At 45.3% G+C, this 24,779-nt stretch overlaps 1 protein-coding gene across 1 annotated transcript; it reads left to right on the plus strand.

Annotated features, from left to right (window-relative positions):
- agps (alkylglycerone phosphate synthase) lies at nucleotides 1-24,435 on the plus strand. The gene is made up of 20 exons (XM_030112206.1): nucleotides 1-219; nucleotides 3,254-3,343; nucleotides 4,273-4,363; nucleotides 4,456-4,576; nucleotides 4,679-4,753; nucleotides 5,758-5,829; nucleotides 6,788-6,867; nucleotides 8,290-8,370; nucleotides 9,397-9,522; nucleotides 9,748-9,856; nucleotides 12,972-13,099; nucleotides 13,943-13,994; nucleotides 15,434-15,510; nucleotides 15,592-15,704; nucleotides 16,697-16,766; nucleotides 17,551-17,612; nucleotides 18,429-18,518; nucleotides 19,502-19,601; nucleotides 19,695-19,752; nucleotides 23,110-24,435. The coding sequence occupies exons 1-20, from the start codon at nucleotides 38-40 to the stop codon at nucleotides 23,229-23,231; spliced, it is 1,899 nt and encodes a 632-aa protein (XP_029968066.1). The 5' UTR covers nucleotides 1-37; the 3' UTR covers nucleotides 23,232-24,435.
- Nucleotides 24,436-24,779: the final 344 nt, after the last annotated feature.

Here is a 24,779-nt window from a genome sequence, read left to right on the forward strand (position 1 = left end):
ATGGATCCGCTCCCTCCCGTCACTACACGGAAGCAGCATGGCGGCCAACAGCAGCGGCGGCGGCAGCTCCGACAGGCAGCGGACTGCACGGCAGAGACTCAGCGTGATTGCCGGGCATCTGCAGAGACCAGCGGACGGCGACGTGGCCGTCCTCGCCGCGGAGTGCAAAGCCCAGGAGGCGGATGTGTCCGGCGAGGAGAAGACGGTGCCGAGGAGGAGGTACAAGGCGGTGATGGAGCGCCGGACGAGGGTGCATCCTCTCTGGCTTTAGCTCGTCGTTTACCCAAACATTAGCGCACCGTGTGCTTAACTAGAGTTACCAACGTGAAACGTCGCCGCAAAGCGACTTTCTTCCCTCTTATAAACATTATCGAAGTCCGAAGACTCGAATGTAGCGCTTATGAGTTAGCCTGCTAGCTACAGAAAAGCCATTCATTTCATAAGGAGTGGGTGCGGTTTGTTTTAGAGCCGGTGTGGTCTACTTTAATTCAATTAGTCTAATTTAGATTTCCATGCTCTTTTTAAAATACTGAATTATTAACAATGTAGGCACCAGCAAACTTCAGTGAAATCTGTGTGCCAGTGGATTGCACGGCTCTTCCTGTGACAGTCTGAGATAAGACAGTCGAGGTTGTCTCAGGTCGGTGGTGAGAGTTCTATTCTCGCCTTGATTTTAATTTCTTACCACTCTTTATTCTACTTGAAGACACGTATTAGTGTGCTATAGGTCTCACATTTGAATGAAATAATCTTTGGAATGAAAGTGTCCATGCGACGACAGTTGAAGTTATAATTTTCTCACGTCTTACTTTTCTTCCCATTAGTAACCTGCACGCGCATCCTTTGACTTACTTTATAAATCTTAAATCTTTTAAGACATGCTAGTTAGAAAGTGGGGTTATTTAAGCTAAATGATAACAACAGTTGGGTGTAGATATGAAACTTGTGTCTTTTCTGCTGATCTGATTGGTCGGGACAGATGGTGGTCTGACTTTCAACCTATTGGCATCGTGACTCCTTTTGAGGAAATGCCTCCACACTGTACTGACATCTAGTGTCAGTCTCAGACAATAGCAGTGAACTGAACCATCATCACCAAGCATTTCATAATGCACACTTATGCAATTTGATGTGATCTAGATCAGTAGTTCTACCATAACTTTGACTGAGGTCATTTGAATCCACGGTGTTTTTTAAGGTTGTTGTGTGCGGTAATGTCAAGCTGGAGTCTGTCAATATGTAAGACATTTGTATAATACACTGGTGAGGCGCGCTCGCATAAGTCTTTTGTCTAAATTGTTGCACCTATGTTAGTTTAGTAGATAAGTAGACAGTTACTTACTGTAACTGTCTACTTTAGAAATCTTCCAAAACAGTGTCTGATGAGCTCTTTGTGAAATGGTTCATTTGGAAACCTTCTGAAGAAACTTCCTCACTTAAGTAATTTAACAGTGAGCTTTCTGACTCGTCAATTGGTTTCTTGAGCATAAATCCTGCTGTACAGGTTACACGGTATCTTCAGCTGAAGTGCTTTTTCAGCCATCTGCCTCACCCTAAACTTAAACATGCCCAAAGGCAAACTTGTGGTCTTTACCCTACACCTACTAATCAGTTTCCGCACAACAGCCGATACAACAGGCCCGCAATGTAATCTCCAGCATGAAGAATGCAAACATCCCTTTCAGTTTGAATAATGTTGAAGGTGGCAAACGATGGCTAGAGTGCTGTTAAAATGCATCACTATGCATCAGGAGGTCTCGTCAACATTACAGGCCTTACAATCTCTCAGCTGTCCGAGACTGAATGATGGTTTTATTAAAAAAAACAGAATATTTGCATACCCGATGTATGACATCAAGTTGTTTTTATAGAGTAAGATTTTCATAGCAGATCATTAACACGAGCCATTGTTCCAATATTAGATGTTAGATTTAAAATAAAATCATCATTGTGAAGCATGGTTAGTCAGTCACAGATTTGATCCATAGTCTGTAAAACATATGGCTCTCTATTGCTCTGTTGCCCAGAAATCGCAAAGGACGAATAAAATGTTCAGTCTGGAAAGAAATCGGAACCATCAACAGAGTGTAACCTGCATCCAGTATGTGAGAGTGTCTGTCAAGATGCACAGAGGCGGCTTTTCAGGAGGAATTCACAAAGACCAATGACCGTCTTCAAACAGAAGCTTGCTAATGACCTCAAACTCCTGATCCATGCTATTGAAAAAGCACAGCTGTGTAGCATCCTTTTGCTTTGTACTGGTATATCTGTACGTATGCATTGAGTACGTTCTGCAGCTAATGCTAAGTATTCATTAAAGTGGCTTCGGGTGCCACTCTATTCCTGCAGTCCCTCATAATTTATCAGAAACTTCATTCTGGCAGGTGTTAATCTTAATAATGGCTTTTACTTCAGTGTTAGCATCCTGTCTTGAACGCCACATGAGTTATAGTGGATCGCTAAGTGGTTGTAGACCTGTCTTTCTGTTACACATCCTAGCACAGCACACTGACCGCCTGCTGTATTAGAGGATAGGCGAGGAAGTTTCATCCTTGTGTGTGAAGCCAGCGATTTTAATGAAATATCCCTCGCTTGTAATTGAGTGCTTGCATTTGTTTGAGAAATTCCACTTCCACCGTCCATTGGCTTCTTCTCAAAGCCGTCCCTGTTCGTGCAGCACAATTGAGAAAGTAGTGTAGCTGTTTACAAGCTATTTAGGGGGGATTTTTGAGTAATTAGCTGAAACTTGTTAGTCCTGCGCACACATTTGGACTTGTTTGTAAATGCTGAGCAGTTTTGAAACCAGCAGCGCTTCCAAACATCTGACAGACGCCATAACTGTAAAACAGTTCAGTGTGTTAGATGGAAATCGCTCACAGCTCAGGGAGTGTCTGGTAGCCCCCATCTGCTGATGGATTTGTAGTTTTGAAAGTGACGCTCTGGAATATTGTAGGAGAGTCTGTTTTCTGCCCTGCTTGTTGTAAACGTGCAAGCTCAGGTTAAACGACATCTTTGAATAAATTCAAAAGTGTTCTGAGTTATTTCATAATTAGAAGAGGATTTCACTTGCTTCGGTGATTTCCTGATGCTGAAGAATTCACTTGTAAGGAAGGACTGTACTCGTATAATCTTTGAAATAGCTCCGTCTCAGCAGTTCAAGGACTAACCTTCATTTTTCTGTAACTGTGTCTGATAATGCTATCTCACGGCATGTGTATTCTGCGTAGTAAAGTAAATGTTTATGTTTCCACAGGCAGGAGATTATGAAGTGGAATGGCTGGGGATACAGCGACTCAAGATTCCTCTTCAACAAGAAAGGCCAAGCAGAATTCACTGGCAAAAGGTACGTTTTAACAGCGCTCGCTGCTCATATATAGTAACTATATAGTGCCGCCTTTAATCTTGTTTTAGTTTCGGTGTTGAGCCTCACCATCCGCTCTGCTCGTGTGACTTGAGGCTGCAGGAATGCATTGATCTTTTCCACAGATCCTCCTCTGAACCCAGCCTTTGAATTCAGCTGCCGTCGCCTTCCCACTCCCGCAACAATGTGGTGCTACTGCCACCTAGTGGCTGGCATTTGAAGTGTTGGTTGCCATTCGAGAAGGTCACCGGCAGGGTTCTTTAATCCTTCCTAAACTCAGTTATTCAGTAACAGAAGCGATTTTCCACTGGAGTCAAAATGGATCATTTTATGTTTCTAAGTTTTTTTTTTTTTTAAATCTGTAGAAAGTTTAATTTGGATGAAGTGAAGTGAGAAGCGTGTGAATGACCGCATAGAAGTTTTTGAGCATGCATCAGTTTGACATTGAGTCACACACGAGTCTTTATTTTGTTAAAGACCACCTGACTTGCTGGTCTGGCTGCTTTGGGTCATGTATTGATCTGAAGAGGCTGTTGTGTAGCAAATGGTTTACTTCTGTGCGAAAGACTTCAATCTCCTGAAAACTTAGCAGGTGGTGCTTCGCTGATGCTCCTATTGTTACTGAACACGGTTTTCACTGTCATTTGGTTACCACGATCCCAGGACAGACTCACCCACTGGTGCAATTACATAAAAGTTGGCATATGCAGTCGAGCTTTATTCAACAAAATCATCATATTTTATTATTATACATAGATGTGTTTTATTTTGTTTCATAAGCCACATGAACCATTTGGATATTTTCACATTCATGTCTTATTTTTGTACCTCTGCTACAAGAAATCTTCTGTGCAAGAGACTTTGGTTACATTTAATTAGTGGTTTACTCTGTTTGTCTTCTTTCACTCCAGGTATAGACTGAGTGGGATGATCATCCCGGGTCTCAAAGACTGGTTTGAGAGCACATTCGGCGCCAGTCTCCAGCACAAAACTCCAGCGACAGTGAGCGCAGCTTGTTGATTTGTTGTGTCTTCGGTGAACGCACGGCGCGGAGTCACGGCTACTAAAAACCACAATGGTTTGTTTTGTTTCAGCCCATTCTGAATAGCAGTGCTGTGCCGCCTCCCACCTTAAATGAGGCCTTAGTGGAGGAACTGAAATCCACAAGTATTCCCTTCTCTCACGATGCAGAGGACCGGGTGTTTCGAGCCCACGGTAATGCAGAGAATAGAAATCACACACACACTTAGTCATCGTTTCAATGTCTATTAATGTACCAGTATGGTGGTAATTTATGATCACATGTACTTCTTTCAGGCCACTGCCTACATGAGATCTTTGCACTACGAGAAGGGAAACTCGGTCGTGTTCCAGATATGGTGGTTTGGCCAAGTGAGTTCACTGAGATGGTTTATTCCTGTTTCCACTATGACTTTTTTTTTTTCCCATCCCTCCACCCACATAGCATCACTGATTCCCCCCCCACCTCCTGGCTTTGGTGATTTAAAGGGTTAATCTCTGCAGAGGCAGGGATATTAATATGTATGAGTGGAAGCTTAATAAGAAGCGTCAGGGGGAGGATGGTTGACACCCAATACTCCACAGTCTGGCCGCGCACGGCACACACTTGAATTATGATTCCGAGATTGGTTTCCTCTTGTTTTGGTTGGCACTATTTTATCATGCAAATGAGTGTTGACTGATGGCTGAAGCTTGATTAGCAGGCCTCCCAAAAGAGCAGCAAATCTCAGAGCAAATGTAGGCATGTTTTTATCTGCACTGGCACCAAATTTGAACTTTTACCCATCCCCGCAGATACACTCACATTCGATCAATAATTTACATTCCTGCGTTGTCCTTCCAAGTCGAGCTGTGTGTGTTTTTAATTGGAACGTAAGTGTGTCAAGGTATAATCCGTTGGGTGATATTAATTGGAGGGCAAACTGCAGCAGAATATGAGCATTTGTCAGTGACTCTGGAGACCGGCCAAGCACATCCGTGTGGGTGGGCATTGCTGCTCTTTCCACTCGCTCGCCTCTCCAGCGCGACTGGATGTGGGCCCTGCGATTGGCTGAAACGCATCCGTATCGATCCGGCACATCCCACCCAAGAGAGCGGAGCTCAATACAAGCTTACCCCGCCCAAGAAAAGCCCCAGGCAAATAAAGACACCCTGCCTCTCAGATGGTTCCTCCTCCTCTAACGGCACAGGCAGCCGATATCCACGTGTTGTCAGCTGTGTGCATATAAGCGTTACATCCTGCCCTCCATTTTCTTTGCAGTATATATGCTTTTGTTATATGAGCATTTACTGTAGCAGATGGCTGCTGAAAACGCTTCCTTTATCATGTTTTCTGATTTATTATTTTTTTTAAACTGCGTGTTTGTTTTTTGCAGACTGTCACAATGATGTGGTGAAAATTGTGGAGCTGGCGTGCAAACACAATGTTTGTTTGATACCATATGGAGGTAAGTCATGTATACAAAGAAGTTACAGTATACGTTACCCCATCTGATCCACTTTAATGCATGTTTGTTCTCTTTCTTTGCTTTTAAAAACATTATAGTCCCTATTATAACACTATAAACTATAATCAATAACTGTAAAGGGTACGTGAATTACGAATGACTTTATTATAACATAAAGATAATCACAATAAGCATCTTACTGAGGCGGCACACCAACTTTATGATCCTCTGGAAACGCCTCAATCTTGTTTTGGTGTCACACTATGTCACTCCTGCCATTCAGCAGTGGCGACTCCATCGTGGTGGTAAACAGCTGATATTCACGTCACGTAGTATAAAGAAATCCTAGTAAGCACACTCATTTAAATATACAATCAATAAAAGTTATTTGCTTATTGGTGCAATGAAAGTCTTAAGTGCCCAGTCAAACCAGGATGACATAACAGAGTCACAGTCCAACATCTCATGAAGGAATATTGTGAAATTATAAAATGTGTTTTATGCACAGTTATCCTTCATTCATATCAAAATATGGACAGGCTTGCTGGCCAGCGACATTTCTGAAAGATTACAGTCTTCAAAAAGTACAACGATTTTTCAGTTTTGTGCACACTCAAAAGATGCACAAACTAGATTTCTGACAATTATTTTTCAGTTACAAAAAGAAGCATTTGTTCTGACAAATATATCTTTTACTGTATTTATTTTCACCACTTTTAAGCTAGAAATAGAAACTGGTATTTTCCCATTTCTTCTTAACCTGTTGATGGCACCTGTAGTTTACCCAGATTAGATCCTCAATCTGTTACAATCTGGTTCACTGAACATGAAGTACTGGGATATTTAAGGGAGCTGAACCAGCTCCAGTCCATCCTGTGTTTTCTCTGCTTTCACAAGCCAAACTGTGCTGTTAAGAAAAAGAGGCTCTATTGTACAAGTTGTTGTTTTTCTCTCTCAGGAGGGACGAGCGTCTCCAGTGCCTTGGAGTGCCCCCGAGAGGAGACTCGATCCATTGTCTCCCTGGATACGTCACAGATGGTACGTCAGTGCCTGCAGCTCTAATGAGGAAAAACTAATGATATGATGTTTTCTCAACAGTCACAGGAAACGAGAGAATTTTAAGCTGAAAGTTTTGTTTTGGAAAATTACATAATGCAAAAAAAAAATCATGTGAATGGAGATTGACAAATTGTACCAATGTGGTTGGAGTATAAAGTTATACAGTGGCACACATGACAATTTTAGAATCAGATTTACTATAACAGAATTATATTTTTTGCATCTATTTGCTGTGAATTACCCTTTTGTTTTATCCTGTCAATATAAATATATAAAGCAGTATCAGACAGTTTTCAAGGCGACGTGAGTAGAAAACCTTATTTCAGGGAAGTGAGCCGATTGCTGGCCGTCTTTAATTTCTCTGTCGCTAGCTGTAGCTGGCATTGACACACACAAGTGAGAGGAAGATGTTAAAAGCATCATAAATGAGTAGAGATGCAAAATAATATTCAGTTTTGTGCGATCTGCATAGGATCCTCGGCAGTACAGTACCGTCCTTTGATCCTGTCACATGCAGACGTGATATACAGGCCGTCTGGATGCTGCTAGTGGACCAGTCAGTGAATTCGGGGCCGCAGACATCAGCAGCCAGTGTTGTGTGTCAGCGGTCAGAGGTGAGGTGGCTCCCATGGAGGCACATGAAAGGAGCAATGTGCTAGGAACATAAAGTTTATTACCTTTGGAGGATAATTGATAGCGCGTATGAGATGACCTCCTGCAGGTAGGGGTCGGCCGGCAGCCCGCCGGCCTCCACCGGAGCCACATATTTGGAATCAGATGTTAACCTCTAAAGGAAACTGAGCGTTGTCTCCGTGCCGCAGCCTCTCCGTAAACATTTACTCTCAGACTCTGTGGAGGAAAAACGCACGGCGCTGAGAGAAAACGGTCTCCAGGGACTTCTCCTTAGAGCTATGTTTATGTCTGCGTGAGATATTTTAAGGCGGCGTGACAGATGCAGAGACAATCTGAGTTCAGATAATACACATGGGGATACGCTATATATTTTAGGTTTCTGTTTTACACTATGAAACGAACATCGCACCCTGATCAGCCAAAACATTATGACCAAATATTGTTTAGAGGCAGCTTTCGCTCTTTGTGTTTCCAGACCCTTCTTTCACAACCGGCATTATCTGATTTGAAAACACAAGCCAGCCTTTATTCTTCTCATGTACCACCTCTTTATTTTTGTGTGTTTTTCTGAGTCCCGTCACATTAAGTTTTAGGACAAAATGCTCATTTGCTGCTTAGTATATTCGACCATATAGCATATGCCGCGATAAAGAGATAATGAGCGTTACTCACTCCACCTGTCATGGTCATAATGTTATGGCGTCGTGTGTGCAAAGAGAATTCATTGTAAATGTGTACAACCTGCTCTGTTGTTGTTGTTTATGACAGAACCGCATTTTGTGGATTGATGAGAAAAATTTAACTGCCCATGTCGAGGCTGGCATTGTCGGTCAGGATCTGGAGAGATTGGTAAGTGCTGCTCGTCCATCCATATTAACTCCCTGAAATACCTTATTGGAAAAAAGCAAGTCGCAATTATAAGAGTGAGAGCGTGGGCACGCAGGATCCCCGCACCCGGCCGGTCACCTTGGTGCTCCCTGCTCCGCAGATGGAAACAGGGTTTGTGAAGGAGTTTGAGACGGGAGCGGAGTGCTGAAGGGGAAAGATTAGAGAGTTAAGACGGCGGTCATGAGCAGATGGCACCATCAAGCTAATTCAGAAAAATGGAGAAGGAGCGGGCGCTTGATGTAGAGGAATCCGTGAGCCGCATGCAAAGCAGATCCCACCTCTGCATTCAGACCGGGATGTTTTGATAGAGCAGATGGGTCTGCATTAAAAACTGCCTTCCAGAGGAGTGCCGTGATAAAAACCAGGCCTGACTTTACCCTTGTGCTTCTGGGTTCATTGTTGTTACACTTTAAGGTCTTTATTATTATTACTATTAAATGTTGTGCCTAAAGACGCAATCTTTCGGGGTTACGGCCGCCCTGAGGAGACTCGGAGTCTTCCTGATGACATTCTTCCTGAAGTCTCGAGGCAGAGCATCTGATGAGCTCTTTTCTTACAAGCTTTTTTTTTTTTTTTTTTTTTTTTTTTTTTTTTTGGTGTCACACATATCTGCAGAAGCACATTGTCACGACATGTGACAAAGTCATTTACAGTATTTTGTGCTCTTTTTCTGTGAAATAATAATATGCTGCTATTGTTATAAATCGTAGTGATTAAAAAAAAAAAAAAGCTCATCTGTTTTGGGCTTCTTCCACATTGTTTACATTTGGTGGCGCCTGCCGAGCATAAAGTGAGTTTTTACAGCACCTTTAACTCCAACTTCACTGATTTTCTGTTCATTTTTGCTCTGCTTGCTCATGGCTTCTGTTGGTTATTAAGACATTCTTCTGGGTTTACAACACTTTTTCCTGTATATTTGGCTCACTTTTGACTCCAGGAAACAAAACGGCCTCTGCTTTTTTTGTTTTTTGTTTTTTTTTCTTGCAGCTTAATGAGAGCGGCTACTGCACGGGGCATGAGCCGGACTCCATGGAGTTCAGCTCCCTGGGAGGCTGGGTAGCAACCAGAGCGTCAGGCATGAAGAAGAACATCTATGGAAACATTGAGGACCTTGTAAGTCATGTGACTTCTTTTTTTTTTCCTTCTTTTTTTCTTCACCTTCCTGTCCGTTTGAGACGTGTGACAAAGTCGCCACAATGTATTTCGAATGAAAATCATTAACAAGCTTTCTGTGTGGACTTTATACGGCGTCTCTTAAGCAATGCACGTGTCCAAGATGGAGTTTTGTTGGTGTGAAAATAAAATTTAGGGTTGCTCTGTGTTCTTTTATTCAAATAGGTCGTCCATGTAAAGATGGTCACCCCGCGAGGCGTGATTGAGAAGAGCTGTCAGGGGCCGCGCATGTCCACGGGGCCGGACATTCACCACTTCATCATGGGCTCGGAAGGTTTGCCAGCTCTCTCTGATCTGATTTCACTTGACCGGGGCACGTGGGCGCACGTTGTGCAGTTGTGTAAACTTTGTGCTAATGAGGGATTGTGTGCACGTCGGTTAAAAACCTTGTGATAAAACAGTAACATCAGGACGGTTCTGCCGAGCACGCCGAGGGCATGCCGAGCGGCTCTTTACACATTAACGAACACGGCTGGGAACGTGATCTGGAAGGGTGTTGGTTAGGAACAGGCGAGTGTCCTCTGCTCCCCATCTGCAGTGCCCTGTCCTTGTGTGTGCCCACAGAGAATACTGCCATATGCCAGGCTCCCCCCTACATAATGAGGGGGTTCACACACTCTTGGCATCACTATGTTAAACAGCTGTGGATACAAACTTTATATTCACCCTACAAAGCTCAGCAATCTGCTCCCTGACTGGATGCAAGTGCTGCAGAAATCTCTATTTTTATTCTTTGTAAATTATTTTTCTACCAGAAATAAACTTGTAAGTATAAAAAAATGTAATATTGCCTTCAAAACAACTATTGGCACATTTGTTTAAATGAGAAACCTTAAAAAAAACTTGGTTTTGATTGTGAATTGTGCCTTTTTTTGATATTTGGCCTTGATATAGATCAATCGTGCCTCATGTTTTTGCACTCTATATGCCATGTTTGGGTCAACTTATGTTAAATTAGCTCTTCGTCTTCACAGCACAGGGTTCAGGATGAACGTTTCACAAGTCTGCAGGAGCTGCACACACAAACTCTTTGTGGTTTTATGAAGTTCACAGTTTATTTTCTCCCCGTTGCTTTTCAGATGTACGATTAGATATGTAACTCTTTAAGAGTATTGTTCTGTGTAATGGAAGGAACAGACGGTTACCGGATGGAGAATGTGTAATATAAGTGAAACACCTGGCCAGAAATCAAGATTTTCAGTTATAAGACAGTGAATTGAATTGTTAACATGTTAAAATGTCAAGTTTGTTGAAGGATCACTTTATAACATTTTGCTCGCAGACATAGTAACATATTAAATGACAAAAAGAAGAAAAACGAGCACTCCAAATTGTCTAAATGTTTTACAGTGATATTTTTCTTACTTTTATTTGACACATGCTGGTATAACTAATAACTGTTCAAAATCATTCAATAAACAAAACAAAAAAAACACTCAAAGAGGATTAAATAATAACTCCCAAGTAACAGTTGGAGAAATTAATTTTGACTCATGTAAAACAGTTTTTGTAGCATATCTCATTTTTTTTGGACAGAAAAACCAGATCATAAATTAAGGTAATAAAATTAAAGATTAGACGCCGGCTGCTGCGGTCGGCGCCCAGAGCAGAGATAGGGGAGTCCCACGCGTCTCCTGGAGTGCATGTTCTTCTGGGAGGCCTAACACTGAAACTAAAGAGGTCACACCCACCGCACGGCCTCATTAAAATTATCTTCCTCATCGCCCGGAGAGCCCCAGCCTGCAGCCCGACAGCGGGCCGCAGCAAAGCGCCGCACTAAAAACCCATAACTATTCTCTGCATGATAAGTAGGAGGCATCCATTTGAGCAGAAATTACTGCGAAGCCTCCGGTTTCTCATTCTGCGCACAACAACAGGTCCGTCTATCCGTCTGACCTTGAAGGAGTTTGAATGCAAAGCAGTTTTTTTTTCTTTTTTTTCTTCGTTACAACCGGTGTAAAAAACGATTGGAATGATCAATGATAATCCTATTCCCTTTTAACCCCTCGCGGACGTGGGGAGAATAGCACCAGGCTAGTTAAGGCTCACCTAATGTCCAGAGTTAAAGGATTGATTATAAGGTGGCGAGTGTCGCCGCGGAAGGTTTTTATTTTTTTGCCCCAGAAATAATTTTCCCGATCCTTCTCGGCCATTAATCCCTCTCTGCACATACTAATCCTGTAAAATGAGGTTTTTATCACACCGATAGTTGCAGTAAAAATGGCTTAATCGCACACCAGCATTTTGTTGGATTGCATCCATCCCAAGAGGGTGTTTCTTTCTTTTTTTTTCTTTTTTTTTTTGACTTTGCTCCTTTTATTGCCTCGCTCCACCTCTCCTTGTGCCCTCCCCCCTCTCCGTTACACATTAGCTCCTTTCCCTCTCTCTCTCTCCCTCTCGCTCGTCCTCCCCTCTGGCTCCTCCTGCTCGCCGTGACGGAGGAGGAGCCTCCCTATTTGTCGAAGCCCAGTGGAGATCCATGTTTTCCACCGGGCCACTAGGGAGCAGCATGTGGCATGTAGTGTCACATTAGAGGGCTCATTAACAACCATAACAAGCTGAGGAAGACCCCTAATGGACTCGTGTGTGATACATCTATTAAATGCATGTGACCTATAACGGTACAGGACGTTCAGGCACGGGCACGGCGAAAACTGAAGAGCAGTAACATTTAGAAACAAGCTGTGTTCATCACAGTTTTAACATATTTGTTGATGAATTTTTCTATTAATAAATATTAACCTTGGTAGATTCATGGAATGGCTCAGTTTTTCCTGGCCCTTGTCCAGTTACCTACGTTGTTGTCATGGTATATTATTGTTATATGCGCTGAGACATTTTTTAAAATGTAATTTCTTTTTCCCCAAAAGGTTTTTATTGAATAAAATGTGATCAGTATTGAGTTTTGCTGGTACTACGAACAGCTCACCAGATTTTTCTAAAATCCTCTGAACTCATTTGACTGATACAAGCTCTTTTTTTTCTAAATCAGACCTGTTTGCTATAAACCAGTAGAGTCTGGTTTTCACACCAGCAATACGACTCCTGCAGCAGCATCGGTAGCTAATAGTCGGCTGGTTTCAGGGTCATGAGGTCAGTCCGAGGCTTCCTTGTACCTGTGTATGTGTTGCTGCCGGTGGCCTCGCAGCCTTTGATAGAGCCCTGCTTTATTTCCTCCTGCTCTGATGCTGATAAATCTTGCTTGTCCCCCCAGTGTGTGTTAGAAAACCAGAGCCACTGAGTGAAATGTGAGACGGAGGTCAGCCTCTGGGGCCCTCGGGACATGTAGCAGAGCTGTGGAAAATGGTCTTGAGTTCCTTTCTGAAAGGGTTCGATCACAATAAATTGCAGGAACTTTTTTTTTGTTGTTTTTTGTTTTTTTTCCACAGGGACGCTGGGGGTGGTCACTGAAGTGACCATGAAGATCCGTCCCATGCCAGAGTATCAGAAATACGGCTCGGTGGTGTTTCCTAATTTCGAGCAGGGAGTCGCCTGCCTTCGAGAGGTTGCCAAACAGGTAACGTGTTTGGCTTATTGCTTATCGCCTTCACTTTTTTTTTTTTTTTTTTTCAATCAGAGCACCAAAAATCGAAATGCTTTTATCGAGAACCAACACAGGGCGAGCGAAGCGAAACAGAACAGCCTCAACAAGCAGTTGTTTGTATTCACTGAAAGTGCGGAGCCATCTGATGTCCCCTCATCCAATTTCCTCTTAAATGCTTCCTGTCCACTTGTGGCTTCAGTATTTACTGCTGTTGTTTCACAGCCTCCACAGACAAAGTCCCAATTTTTTTTTTTTTTTTTTTTTTTTTTTTAGAGGCTATTGACCACCTGTGTCCAATTATCGCCTGCAGTGTTGGCGGCATGCACGGCCTCAGTGGTTGTACTCAGCCTTTATCGGTGGCTCTGTAGTTCAGTCTGGCTGCCGATTCAGTAAATTCACACATTTGCTGGTTTTACCACTTGTTTTGCTGCTTTTGTGCAAAAACCAAAACAGGCTGAAAATGAAAGTTAAAAGGAAAGAAAAAAAAAAAAACCTTCTCGATGCCAAGGATGATAAACGTACAAAGCAGATGGAAGGGGATTCTCTAGAACAGGTCGGCAGAGGTTTTTTTTGCCAGTTTTGAACCAAATCTACGGTATTTAGGTTTAGAAAAGAATTTGGGCTTCAATGCAGCGTATATAGAACATTTGAAAATCCTGGAGTTAATCATGAGCCTGTGTATGTGGAGAAGTGACTGGTGGTTGAAACTCTTCGAGGAGGGTCGATCCTGCTGCAGACTGAATATACAGGACTCTTCTTTCATTTGTCAGCTTCATTTTGATTCAGTAAACTTATACAGACCGTTTCTTTTCCCAGAGGTGTGCTCCAGCATCTATACGGCTAATGGACAACGAGCAGTTCAAATTTGGTAAGTTCTGGTTTTTTGGTATTCTTCACGTGAATGCCAGTCTGTTAAGCTGCACTTGTTTTGTCATAATGCCTCAGTGTGTGTGTGTTTCTTCGCTGCATCAACAGGACACACACACACGGTGTGATTGGCTATTGAAAATGTAAATCATATCTGCCATAAAGAGTGTTTATAGCAAATAACCGACCATACATGAAGCACTTAGCGTTCAGACGTCGTTTTAAAGCTCTCTGGCTGAGTATTTATCGCCTCTTTTATCCGGATTTTACATGACAATAAAAGGCCGCGGTGCAGCGTGTCCTGACGCCACACCGGAAAACACCAAACTGCTGTACTTGATCGTCCCTGCAGCAGAACCGCAGCGAACACACACGGCCGAAGAGTTCAGGCGTAATGAAAAATTACAGAGGCCAAAATGGAGCCGTTGCAGCGGTGGAGTTTTTATAATGTTGTTTCTTGGGGTCCAGAGGAATGTATCTGGCATTGCTAGAGATCTCTGTAAAGTTCTCCACCCCCCCCAGGGATCTCATTATCTCCCCCATATTCCCTGTTTTCACTGAGTAGGCACTTCTGAGCATTCGGCAGGCAAGATGAAGTGACCGGTTTGTTTTTCTTATTCTAATAACTAAAAGTCACCCCTCTGTGACGTCTTCCTGCTCCCATTACTAGCCCGCCTTTACTGTTTATCGCAAAATATTCACAGATTTGGACACCTGAAAACCTCCTGTCTTGATGCACAGGATGAAAATTGAGATTTATGTTGTCAGAAGAAGCTGAAAAAAGAAAAAAAAAAATCCCGCTGCAGAGCCACAGCAGAGAGAGAGCTGAAAGTGAGATCATGCCCAGTTTATGCCCACTTCTCCCTCTCTGGATTTTGAGTATTTAATTAACGAGTATGATGGCTGTGAGAGACCTTAAGACCCGCAATCAAAATTTGGAATGGAAACAATTAGGACACTAAGTGATGAAGAGACTTGAGCATGGGGGGAAATAAATGAACTGTTAAGTCTCAGCGACATCACCCATGACTTCCCCGCTGTGATTGATAACCATCCCATCGGCCCCAGCCCCTCATTTTCGCTTGTCCACAGGCGCTTTTGTGCGTCCGATCAGGAATAAATCAAAAAGTGTGGGTGAGGAAGACGGATATCACCGTGTCAAGCCCACTTCCCTTCGGAAACTCTCTTGATTTATCGGCGCTGTCGCTGGCAGCCACTGGCCAGTTGTAAAGTTATTCAAATGTTGCCGTTTATTTTTCCCCCTCTTTTTGTGTAAAAAAAAAAAAAAAAAACCCAAATAAGTGTGACTGGCTTTCTCTCTCTGGGTGTGAGCAGGAACAGGCTTTTACTTAACGTGTGGACAATAGCATTAGTTTCTGAGACTGGCCTGTTGGGGGGGTGGTGTTAACAGGAGCTGACTTTCATCCGACATTTCCACAGGTCACGCCCTGAAGCCTCAAGTATCTTCAATTTTCACCTCCTTTTTGGACGGGTTGAAGAAATTCTACATCACCAAGGTGAGAAACGTGATTAAAAACGAGAGTCTGTGGCTGCAGGTGTTTCTCCATGAAATATGACCCCGCCTTTTATCGCCTCAGTTCAAAGGCTTTGACCCCAACCACTTGTGTGTGGCCACCCTGCTGTTCGAGGGAGACCGCGAGAGGGTCCTGCAGCACGAGAAGCAAGTTTACGACATCGCCGCCAAATTCGGGTAAGCCGCCGTCGCCCGACGACCCGACGGTTCTTAACGGCTAGCGAGACGAAAATCACAGTCAGAGCACTTCAGACTTGGCCCTCGTCTCAGTAGTTTGGATTGATGAATCACCTGTGGATGTCTTCCTGTCAGGGCAGCTTTAATGTTAAAGTAAGTGTGGTGGTGTGGCGCGCTGATCTCGGGCCGCCGCTCCCTCCAGGGCGGCTCGGGGGGCCGGGGCGAGAGGACACAGCTGGGCCGCGCTCCACTGTTGTGATTGATCGTGAAACAGATCCGCGACGACTCCGCTGTAAATCAGTTACCCAGCAGCGTGAGAGGGAACCTCCTTCCATCACGGGCGGGTTTCAGACGTGTCAGAGTGGCCCACTTTCATAGATCGCTTCATAACCGAAACTTTGTGCCAGCGCTTTCATCCAAAACTACTTTTTTTAGCAGGATGGCTGAAAAAATTCACTTTTTTTTTGTTGAGGATATTGGCATGTTTCAGATTCTATCACATGTAAATACGAGTTTGTGTTTCATCAGAAGAACTGATCTGTCAACCTTTAAACAACAATCCTGCGTTGTAACAGAAGTCGGTTGCTGCATGAGAAGCTTTTCACTTACATTAGCATCTTCTGTATAACTGCATTATTGCAAATAAATCTCGATCAGCCATCAGATCAAGTGCCTGTGATGGATTGGCTCACTCCGCTCCGGTGAGGAATGTTTTCCTGTGGTGTTGCGAAACAGGAAGAAGGGTGAAAATCAATATAGCGATTTTCTAATGAGCTTGGCCTGATTAGTTTGGATGGTGGATGAAAATGTGATTACCCGCTGCAGGTGATAGATGTGCGGCTGACCTGTGGCGATGCGCGGAGCACGGCGCCATTGATCCGCACATTGTTGGATTGACAGGCTCCATGACGGCCGTCGCGTTGGGGAGCGGCCCGGCCGACAAAGCTCAAAGAAAAGAGCTGTTAAATATTAACCCCGTTGTCTCCTTCCAGGGGCCTGGCGGCCGGAGAGGACAATGGGCAGAGGGGCTACATGCTGACCTTCGTCATCGCTTACCTCCGGGTGGGTCACCCCTCTGGCTTTCTCTCAGCCTGAGCTGACAGGCAGGTGGGGCGGGCAGGGAGGCTGCGGCGTGACAGCGGCAAAGAGACGCTGCGCGGTCTGACCTCAGGAGGTCTCTGATTCGATCTGGTCACAGTTGCTCTCAGGGTGTCTAACGTTAAGGTGGGAGAGCTCAGTGACGGCAGAGACAATAGAGAGCTGACTTAGAGCCGTCATGTCAGTGATGCTTCTAACAACAAGCAGAGAGTTTACATCCACTCAAAGCTTTCTTTTTTTTTTTAAAAAAAAATGCTAATTTCTCCTGAGGAAAACAGCTGATTTAACCATAGCTACACTGATGCTGTTTACATGCACGCAGGTGTGGAATGAATGAAGGAAAATACCCATAAAGAAGCGGTTTATTATCTCGCTACTGATAAAACGACAGTGATTTCCATTATATAGTCGTCTTGTCTTTAGTGTTTGAGTGTGTGCTTCCAGTTCAGCCCTAAACATCAACAGCCAAAAACAGGAAAATATTTTAGATCGTTTTGTTTGTTTCAGTCGTCCAAACTTCAAGATAAATTCATGCTTTAGAGCATCAGAGTGAGAAGTTTCTTCAAGAGCTGACTTATGAAACGTATTGATGTTGAAGGTGAATTCATTTTCTAAATGAAGCTGTGATCATTCCTTTCATTGCTGCATGAACTGCGGATATATATTTTACAATAGCCCGAATGCACATAAACGTGCTGAATACCATTGATTTATCAGCCTGCTGACGTTAAGTGTTATTTCCAATCAGGACTTGGGGATGGACTACTATGTGATCGGGGAGTCCTTTGAAACCTCTGTGCCTTGGGACAGGTAAATACAGCGATACGTGCCTCGGGATTTTCCGTCTTTAAATTTAAATGGCTGCAGTTTTCTTTTTTTTCCTCTCTCTCTTTCTTCCTCCCACATGTCGTTTCCTGAGAGACTCGTCTACCTTTTCCCCTGCTCCTGTTCCCCTTCCTTTCTTTTCTCCTCTCTCCGCTCTCGTCTTTGACGTTCACCTTCATGCCCCCGCCCCCACCCGGCATTAAACCACTGCGTTGGTGGGAACTCAACCTACAAACCCGACATTACCGTCACACACACACACACACACACTCAGAGAGCAGAGGTCTGATTATATGGCCTGTGTGTGTGTGTGTGTGTGTGTGTGTGGATAGCTTCGTCTCACATCCACGTTGGTTGATCTGCATTTTCCGCGTGTTTCCATTATCGCGTTTTTTTGTCGCACAACAAACAGCAGACGCGCACGCGGCTCCTTGTTGTGTAACATGCCTGACGGGAAGACCAAGAGATCAGGCGCTGAGGCGAGCATGTGTACCTGGCTCATTACCCAGCCTCCTCCCCATCCTCCACCCTCCACACACCGCTGCACATGCTGAGGACTGGCGGCCATTTCCACACCAGTGGGAATCTCTCCCTCTACGGTCGTCATGTTGTTCAGTCTGTCCTCCTTTCTGTCCTCTTCCCCCCCTTTTTTTTTTCATTGTTTTCCACCATTGACTGTTTTATTTTGAAAGCATTCCTCACACACGTCATTATATATATTTAAACTATAAATATAAACAGAAACCTGCCGTTAAATCATGTTGAGAAATAGTTTTTGTCCCCGTTTCGTTTGTCTTGCAGGGTGTTGGACATTTGCAGGAACGTAAAGGCCCGCATCGTTCGAGAGTGTAAAGATAAAGGAGTGCAGTTTCCACCGTTGTCCACATGCAGGTAACAGTTGTGACAGGAATCGAGCCTGAACGTGAAATATGCTCCCACAATCCCCCCCCCCACTCGGGCCGAGCCTCGTTTGAAGTGTTTAGTTGAAACTGTGGAGAAATCTCACGAAACGATTGCAGCAGAAACATTTTCTTTTGATCCTTCTGCCCTGTACCACAAGTTCAGTGGAGAATATTTGTTTAAAAGTACTTGGGGTAGACTGGCCGGTCCGGCCCCTGTTGAGCGGTGCAGACGGACGGCGAGCTGGCTGAGGAGCGCCAGGCTGCCGCTCGCAGATTGCGGACAGATTAGGCCTCCGCCTGATTATGCTGCAGCCATTCATTTCCCGACTGCGGTCTGTCACATGATTGATTTGTCCATTTAACCTCCAGAAGAGTCGGCGTGCCAGGTGATGGGCCATGTCAAATGAACAAGGGCTCTGCATCTTGCTCCCCGACGGGGGAGCGAGGCCAGGGAGGCTTTCATTCCCGCACCCCCCCCCCACACCCCGCGACTCTAAAGACGGTTATTACGCGTGTTGGCTCACCTGAATCCGAGCCGCGTTTTGCGCCGCACGCCGCTCCATAAACCGTTATGTAAAACCGCAAATATCAAAGTGTCAGGTGAATCATCATCCCGCTACCTGCGGTCTGCAGCGTTGCTCCAGCGGCGCGGTAAAAGCGTCCTGATCGCCGTTTAACGCCTGATAATGTCGGCGTCATTAAAGGCGACGGCGTTTCCACGCCGCCTCCGCTTTCTTCCAGCCCGTGAATGGATTGAGGTCAAAGGTTTCGAGTGGTGAAAGCCAAACCCTCCCACTTCACTTTGTGTTCCAATTACTCAGTAGAAAATGCTTTTATTGCTGGAAAATGGGAGTCCTCCATCAAACATGGCTCTTTAGAGTAATGTAAATGGGATTTCAGGAGGAACAGCTGAGGGGAAAACATGACGGCGGCCTTTTTCTGCCGTTCTGAATTAGCGTCTTGTTTGTGCAGGGTGACTCAGACGTACGACGCCGGTGCCTGCGTTTACTTCTACTTTGCCTTCAACTACCGAGGACTCAGCGATCCGGTGCATGTATATGAGCAAGTGGAGGTAGGCCCGCTTATCCGTCAGAACTGGAATTTTTTTTTTTATAATTTGTTGAGTCAGAATGTGGGTTTTAAGTGTGTTTTGTTTCTCTCTCAGCATGCAGCCAGAGAGGAGATTCTCGCCAACGGGGGGAGCTTGTCACATCACCACGGAGGTACCTAAAAACCAACAATTTCATGCCGGAATGGCGAGCAAAAGCGGCGGGTCCCCGTTCTGTAAATGTGCATTTGGTCAGGGATCGCTCATGGCCTCCTTCGCTCAGAGGAGCGACTCTGACTTGGCTTATTTGTTCATTTCAGCGGTGACCAAATGAAACGTGAGCAAGAGAGGAGGGCGGCGAAACAAGTCGCCGGTTACCCCACCGGGGCCCGACCGAAATGGCCGCCTTATCTATATTGCCATCCGCCTCGCTGTTTTCATACATCACTTCAGGCTATTCATCACGCCTGTCAAAAACAGTATGCAGTGAATCAGCTGCGATATTAAATCACAATTTTTCCTGAAGGCGGGGACGGGTTCAAAATTAAAAGATTGCTAATAAAAAGGAGGCGGCGGGGGGCCGGGGTAAATGATGCCGCCGTTATCGCCGGCTGTACGCTGACCTCCAAACGGTGGCCCGGCCACCCCGAGCGGCACGGGGAGGTGACGGGGCGGGGGGGTAGAGGAGGCGATATTGATGCGGCTCCCGCGTGCGGGGCCCACTCTGTAATTGTGATTAATAACGGCGGGGCTCGCTATCTGGGCGCAGACAGACCGGTTTGTCTGCCCACAATCAGCGGTTGACAAATGGAGCTAGTTTCACTGGGTTTTGTGTATCAAACAAAACAGATGTAGTCAAGGATGGTGAGGTGGGAGGGCGGCGGAGGAAATATACTTTTTTTTTTTTTTTTGTGTGTGTGGCCCTTGCATTTACAGCTGGGCGTCGGGACGGGGACTGTGGGCGTGAGGAGCGGCGGCCCACTGCCGTTTAGGTCAGCAACTTGAGGAAGTTATCAGCGCGGGGTTTGATTATGGACTGGTTCTGTTAAGCCGGGACGGTGGGAGGAACGTCCTCTTTAACTGGGTCGCCAGTGTCACAGCGGCGAGGAGCTGCTGAGCATCCATCACTGAGGGAGCCGTCCATCGGCCCTATCAGGAGAACACAGGGCCGCTACCCCTCTCTGTCTGTCACGTCCCGACCCCCCATTTGTCAGACAAACCCGGCGAGGGCGGCCACGTCGAGGGGTCGAAGCTGGGCTCAGCCTCCGCCTCGTTCTCCTCCAGCCTCGCCCCACCTTGTGGCTTTTTCCACAGATTCCATCCGTCCCACTCTGCCAGCTGCACGTCTTCACAGGTCACCGCACCCCGGAGAGGGGAGGAAAATAAAAATGACCTGGTTTAGTGAAGTTCCTCCTGCGCCATTCCTCCTGAACTTCCCCAGGCTTTTCCACGTGAGAGAAATATCACTCTTGGAAAAAGGGAAAAAAAAAAAAGAAGTCATTTCTGAACTGAGTACCTGCACTTCTTTGCATGTCTCGGCTGCACAGACCAAGCCTGGCGAGATTGATTGCGATAGCAAGCAAAAAAGAGAGAATATGACAAGATAGATGTGTAAATTATCACTGTGATGGAGGCAATGATGCAGTCCCAGCACCTTCTGTTTTGTCTTCTCTCCCTGCGAGGAGGGAGGGCTGGAGGTGGGACGAGGGGAAGGAGCGAGGCGGAGCAGGAGGGAGAGGTGTCGGCGGCGGCGGCGAAGAGCACCGTACTTCCTTAGTTATTGGGCAGCAGCTGATTGGTTTCTCTGTCGCCATCTGGAGAGTCGGGCGGTGCCGGAGTCCCCGGTGACCCCCGCTGTCTGCCCCCCTCTGCCTCGCTGGCCTCACGGCCGATCCCCATCTGGGCTCCTGGCTGCTCTCTGATAACACGGTGCTGTAATGTGTCAGGGTGACCTGTTCCCTCAACGCACCCCCGACACAGGAGGGGCGGGGGGCGTCCCTGCTACCGATGTGGACAGAAGCGTGTGAACGCTCCCATCATGCTCCTTCCTATTTTCAGGCCTCTGTATCTAATCTCTGCTGATTGTCCTGCTGCTCTCAGGTGTGCAAACAGCGAGCAGCACCTGCTCTCTTCTCACATCCGTCATCCATCCAGCAAAACCGTTTCTCTGAAGCTGCACAACCTGCAAAAGTTGGCAAATAAGTTCTTTTAAAGTCTACGAATATGGAAGATATGAGCGATTTAATCAACTGAAGCTGGCCACATCTAGCTTTTTCAGTTATTTATTGTCATCTGTTGTGATCACTGTTTTTTTTTATATATTAAATCAGTAAAAAATATCAAAATGGTACTCATTGGTTTCCCTAAATTGAAATAAAATCCTCAAAATAATAAGGTAAGAGGTAAGATAAGAAACGAGCAAAACTTTACATCTGCAAGAAAGTCTTGCTTTGAATTTAATCAAAAGTTCTTTTTCTGATTGTTGCTCGGTTAATTTTCTTGGAAATTCATCACATTTGCAGGTCGACCTACGGCCAAACTAAACAATATAGTCTGCTCTTGTTCATGCAGGAGGGATTTACCAGATGCCCTCTTAAATAAACGAACAAAAAGCAGCTAATAGAACTTAAGTTTAAGGTTTTTGAGTGTCTTGTTCACCAGCTTAGCATGGTTTTATTAAGTCAAAATGAAAACTTTAAGTTTTTAGGCTTCACTCTCAGGATGTCCGCCATTTTTCTGAAAGTAAATCAAATCTCTAAAAATTTGTGGAGATGAAATTTGTTTTTAATTTTTTGCTTTTACTGCTTCTCTGTGAGGAGTGATTTTGCGGTTTCCGTCTTGTGAAGCCTCCAGACTGCTCTGAGCCGTGGAGGATGTCGGGCCGGACAGCTGGTGAAGCAATGGCCGCCGTCCCTCGGCTTGGCGCCGCCGCCGCCGCTCTCGCTCCGCAGGTTGAGCGTCTTGGACGGACTGAAAGGGCGGCGGCTCGGAGCCAAGCTCCCTCCGACAGGGGGGCATTGTGCGGCGCTCCGCGGTCGCCTTTGGCGCCCTGCGCTGGTCCGGCCGGTGTGTGTAGGGGGTTACAGAGCACAGCATCTCCTCGTGGGTCAGCCGGAGGAGCGCGCTCGCTCTCGGGCGCACAATGAGACAGAAAGACGCGGGCGGAGCGCCCCGGTGACTGGGAGGGAGGGAGGGAGGGAGGGAGGGAATGGGAGGGGAGTGGCGGCTGGGAGCGAGGGAGCCGGGGACGGCCCGCTCCAGCCGCCAGCCGGCCCCTCCTCTGGGAACACACACAGCCTAATGAGTTTGATAGTCTGCTGAGCTCCATAAATCATGCCATGCAAAACATTTCTCCTCTCTGAATAAAAGCATTTATCACCCTCTGTTTATTCACTCACTCTCACAAGATTGATTGGCTCCCAGCAGCCTGCTGAGCAATCAGCCGTGCCGATTCCTCTGTTTCTCCCCCTCGGTTGTCTTCCTCCGCTTTATTTATTTATTTATTTATTTATTTCTCTGCTCTCTCATTCAGTGGGGAAACTTCGCAAGGAGTGGATGAGAGAGACCGTCTCCGATGTCGGCATCGGGATGCTCAAGTCTGTCAAGGACTATGTGGACCCAAACAACATCTTCGGCAACAGGAACCTCCTCTAATGCCCGCCGCCGCCCCGGCCTCGCCTCCTGTCGAAAAGCATCTCGAGCATTTTTGGATTAATAGCTACTAAATGTGAATTTGAAACAAAGACGGAGATCTTGTCATCCGGTGCCATTTAACCATTCACCCCCACTTTTCTTCTTACTTTAAATTGCACTTAATCTGCTGTAACAATCATCTTTCACGTCGAAGCTCATTTTTATTGTGTCTCAGCCTCGGTTTTAAAGCGGCGACACAAACTAACAAGATGCGACTAAACTTCTGACTATTGTTTTTTTTTTGGGTCAAAAATGTACTTTGGTTTCAGTCGTTCCTGAACATCCTTGCCAACAAAGACACCAGAGTGTGTTTTCCTGTTCCTCTTTGTGTGTGTATGTGTGTGTGTGTGTGTGTGTGTGTGTGTGTGTGTGTGTGTAATGTTTGCGTGGCACTTCTTTAGTGGTAAAATTCTAAAGCTCTGTGCCTTTTTCTACAAGCTTCTGTCTGCCTTCCCTTCTCCTACTACACACACACACACACACACACGGACATGAGAGTTTCTCAGTGTCTCCTCTTCGTCCTTTCACGCCTCGTGTTGTTCTGCCCTGATTGCCATAACAGACTTGTCCAGAGTGAATAAGTGTGTGTTTTCATGTGTGTGTCATTCGAGCTAACCCTTCCCCAAAACAGTACGGTTTAAAAAAAGAGAGAGAAACTTCCCGTGTGTTTGGTTTTTGTACTGAAAGTGTTTACCTTATGTGGTTTGTTACTGAGAAGATGAAGTGTGTGTGTAATGTGTGTGTGTGTGTGTGTGTGTGTGTGTGTGTGTGTGTGTGTGTAGGGGATTAAAGCCATTTCCATCGTGCTCGTTTCAGCGTGACCATGTTTGCGATCGAAGGCCTCTGGATCCCGGTGCTCGCCTCCTACCAAAGACTCCATCCGCCGGCTCATGCAGACATGCTGTTAACATGCATTTGATATTCCCGCCGCCTCCCTCCTGTACATTTTTACTAACTTCCTGCATAGCTGGACTCTATATTTTTTTGATTAGCGTTATGCAAAGATGTGAGAGCTCTGCGGTGTAGATATATATGTTCGACATGTGCTGAAACTTTCTATCACTCCATTTACAGATCAAAAACATGTTAAAAAAAAAAAAAAACACACTTTATTGATATCTCCCTGTCGGATAATTGTATATTTGGTGTTTTCACCCCGATTCCCTCCCAGAACAGTTGAGTAGTTTGCTGTGTCTGTCCTGCGTGAAGAGGTTTTGATATAAGGCCTGTGGCTTTCAGCCGCTGGTTTTGAAGCGAGGTTTGTCTTTAGGACGGTTCTTTACTGAAAAATCTTGCCTTTCCTGCCCTTTTTAATCCGCGCTTCACTTTTTTCCAGAACCACTGTGTCCTTATAGTTCAAGATATTTCCCCTGCATAAGGACTCGAGTGGGATTTGGTCATAAGACATGTTACCCCATGTGTCAAAAATGTATGAGAGCTTTTTTTTTTGTTTTTGAATGTTCTGCCTCTATATCTTTTTTGTGTGTGTCTATTTTCCACTTCTCTTAA

This window comes from Salarias fasciatus, chromosome 16 (genome assembly GCF_902148845.1).
Source record: "Salarias fasciatus chromosome 16, fSalaFa1.1, whole genome shotgun sequence".
NCBI classification, from domain to species: domain Eukaryota; kingdom Metazoa; phylum Chordata; class Actinopteri; order Blenniiformes; family Blenniidae; genus Salarias; species Salarias fasciatus.

Excerpts from the sequence above, each read along its gene's own strand:
- agps (XM_030112206.1), top strand. The coding sequence starts at position 38 with ATGGCGGCCAACAGCAGCGGCGGCGGCAGCTCCGACAGGCAGCGGACT. Across the intron at positions 4,364-4,455 it reads AGCACAAAACTCCAGCGACA|CCCATTCTGAATAGCAGTGC; the intron begins GTGAGCGCAGCT and ends GTTTTGTTTCAG. Across the intron at positions 13,100-13,942 it reads TTCGAGAGGTTGCCAAACAG|AGGTGTGCTCCAGCATCTAT; the intron begins GTAACGTGTTTG and ends TTCTTTTCCCAG.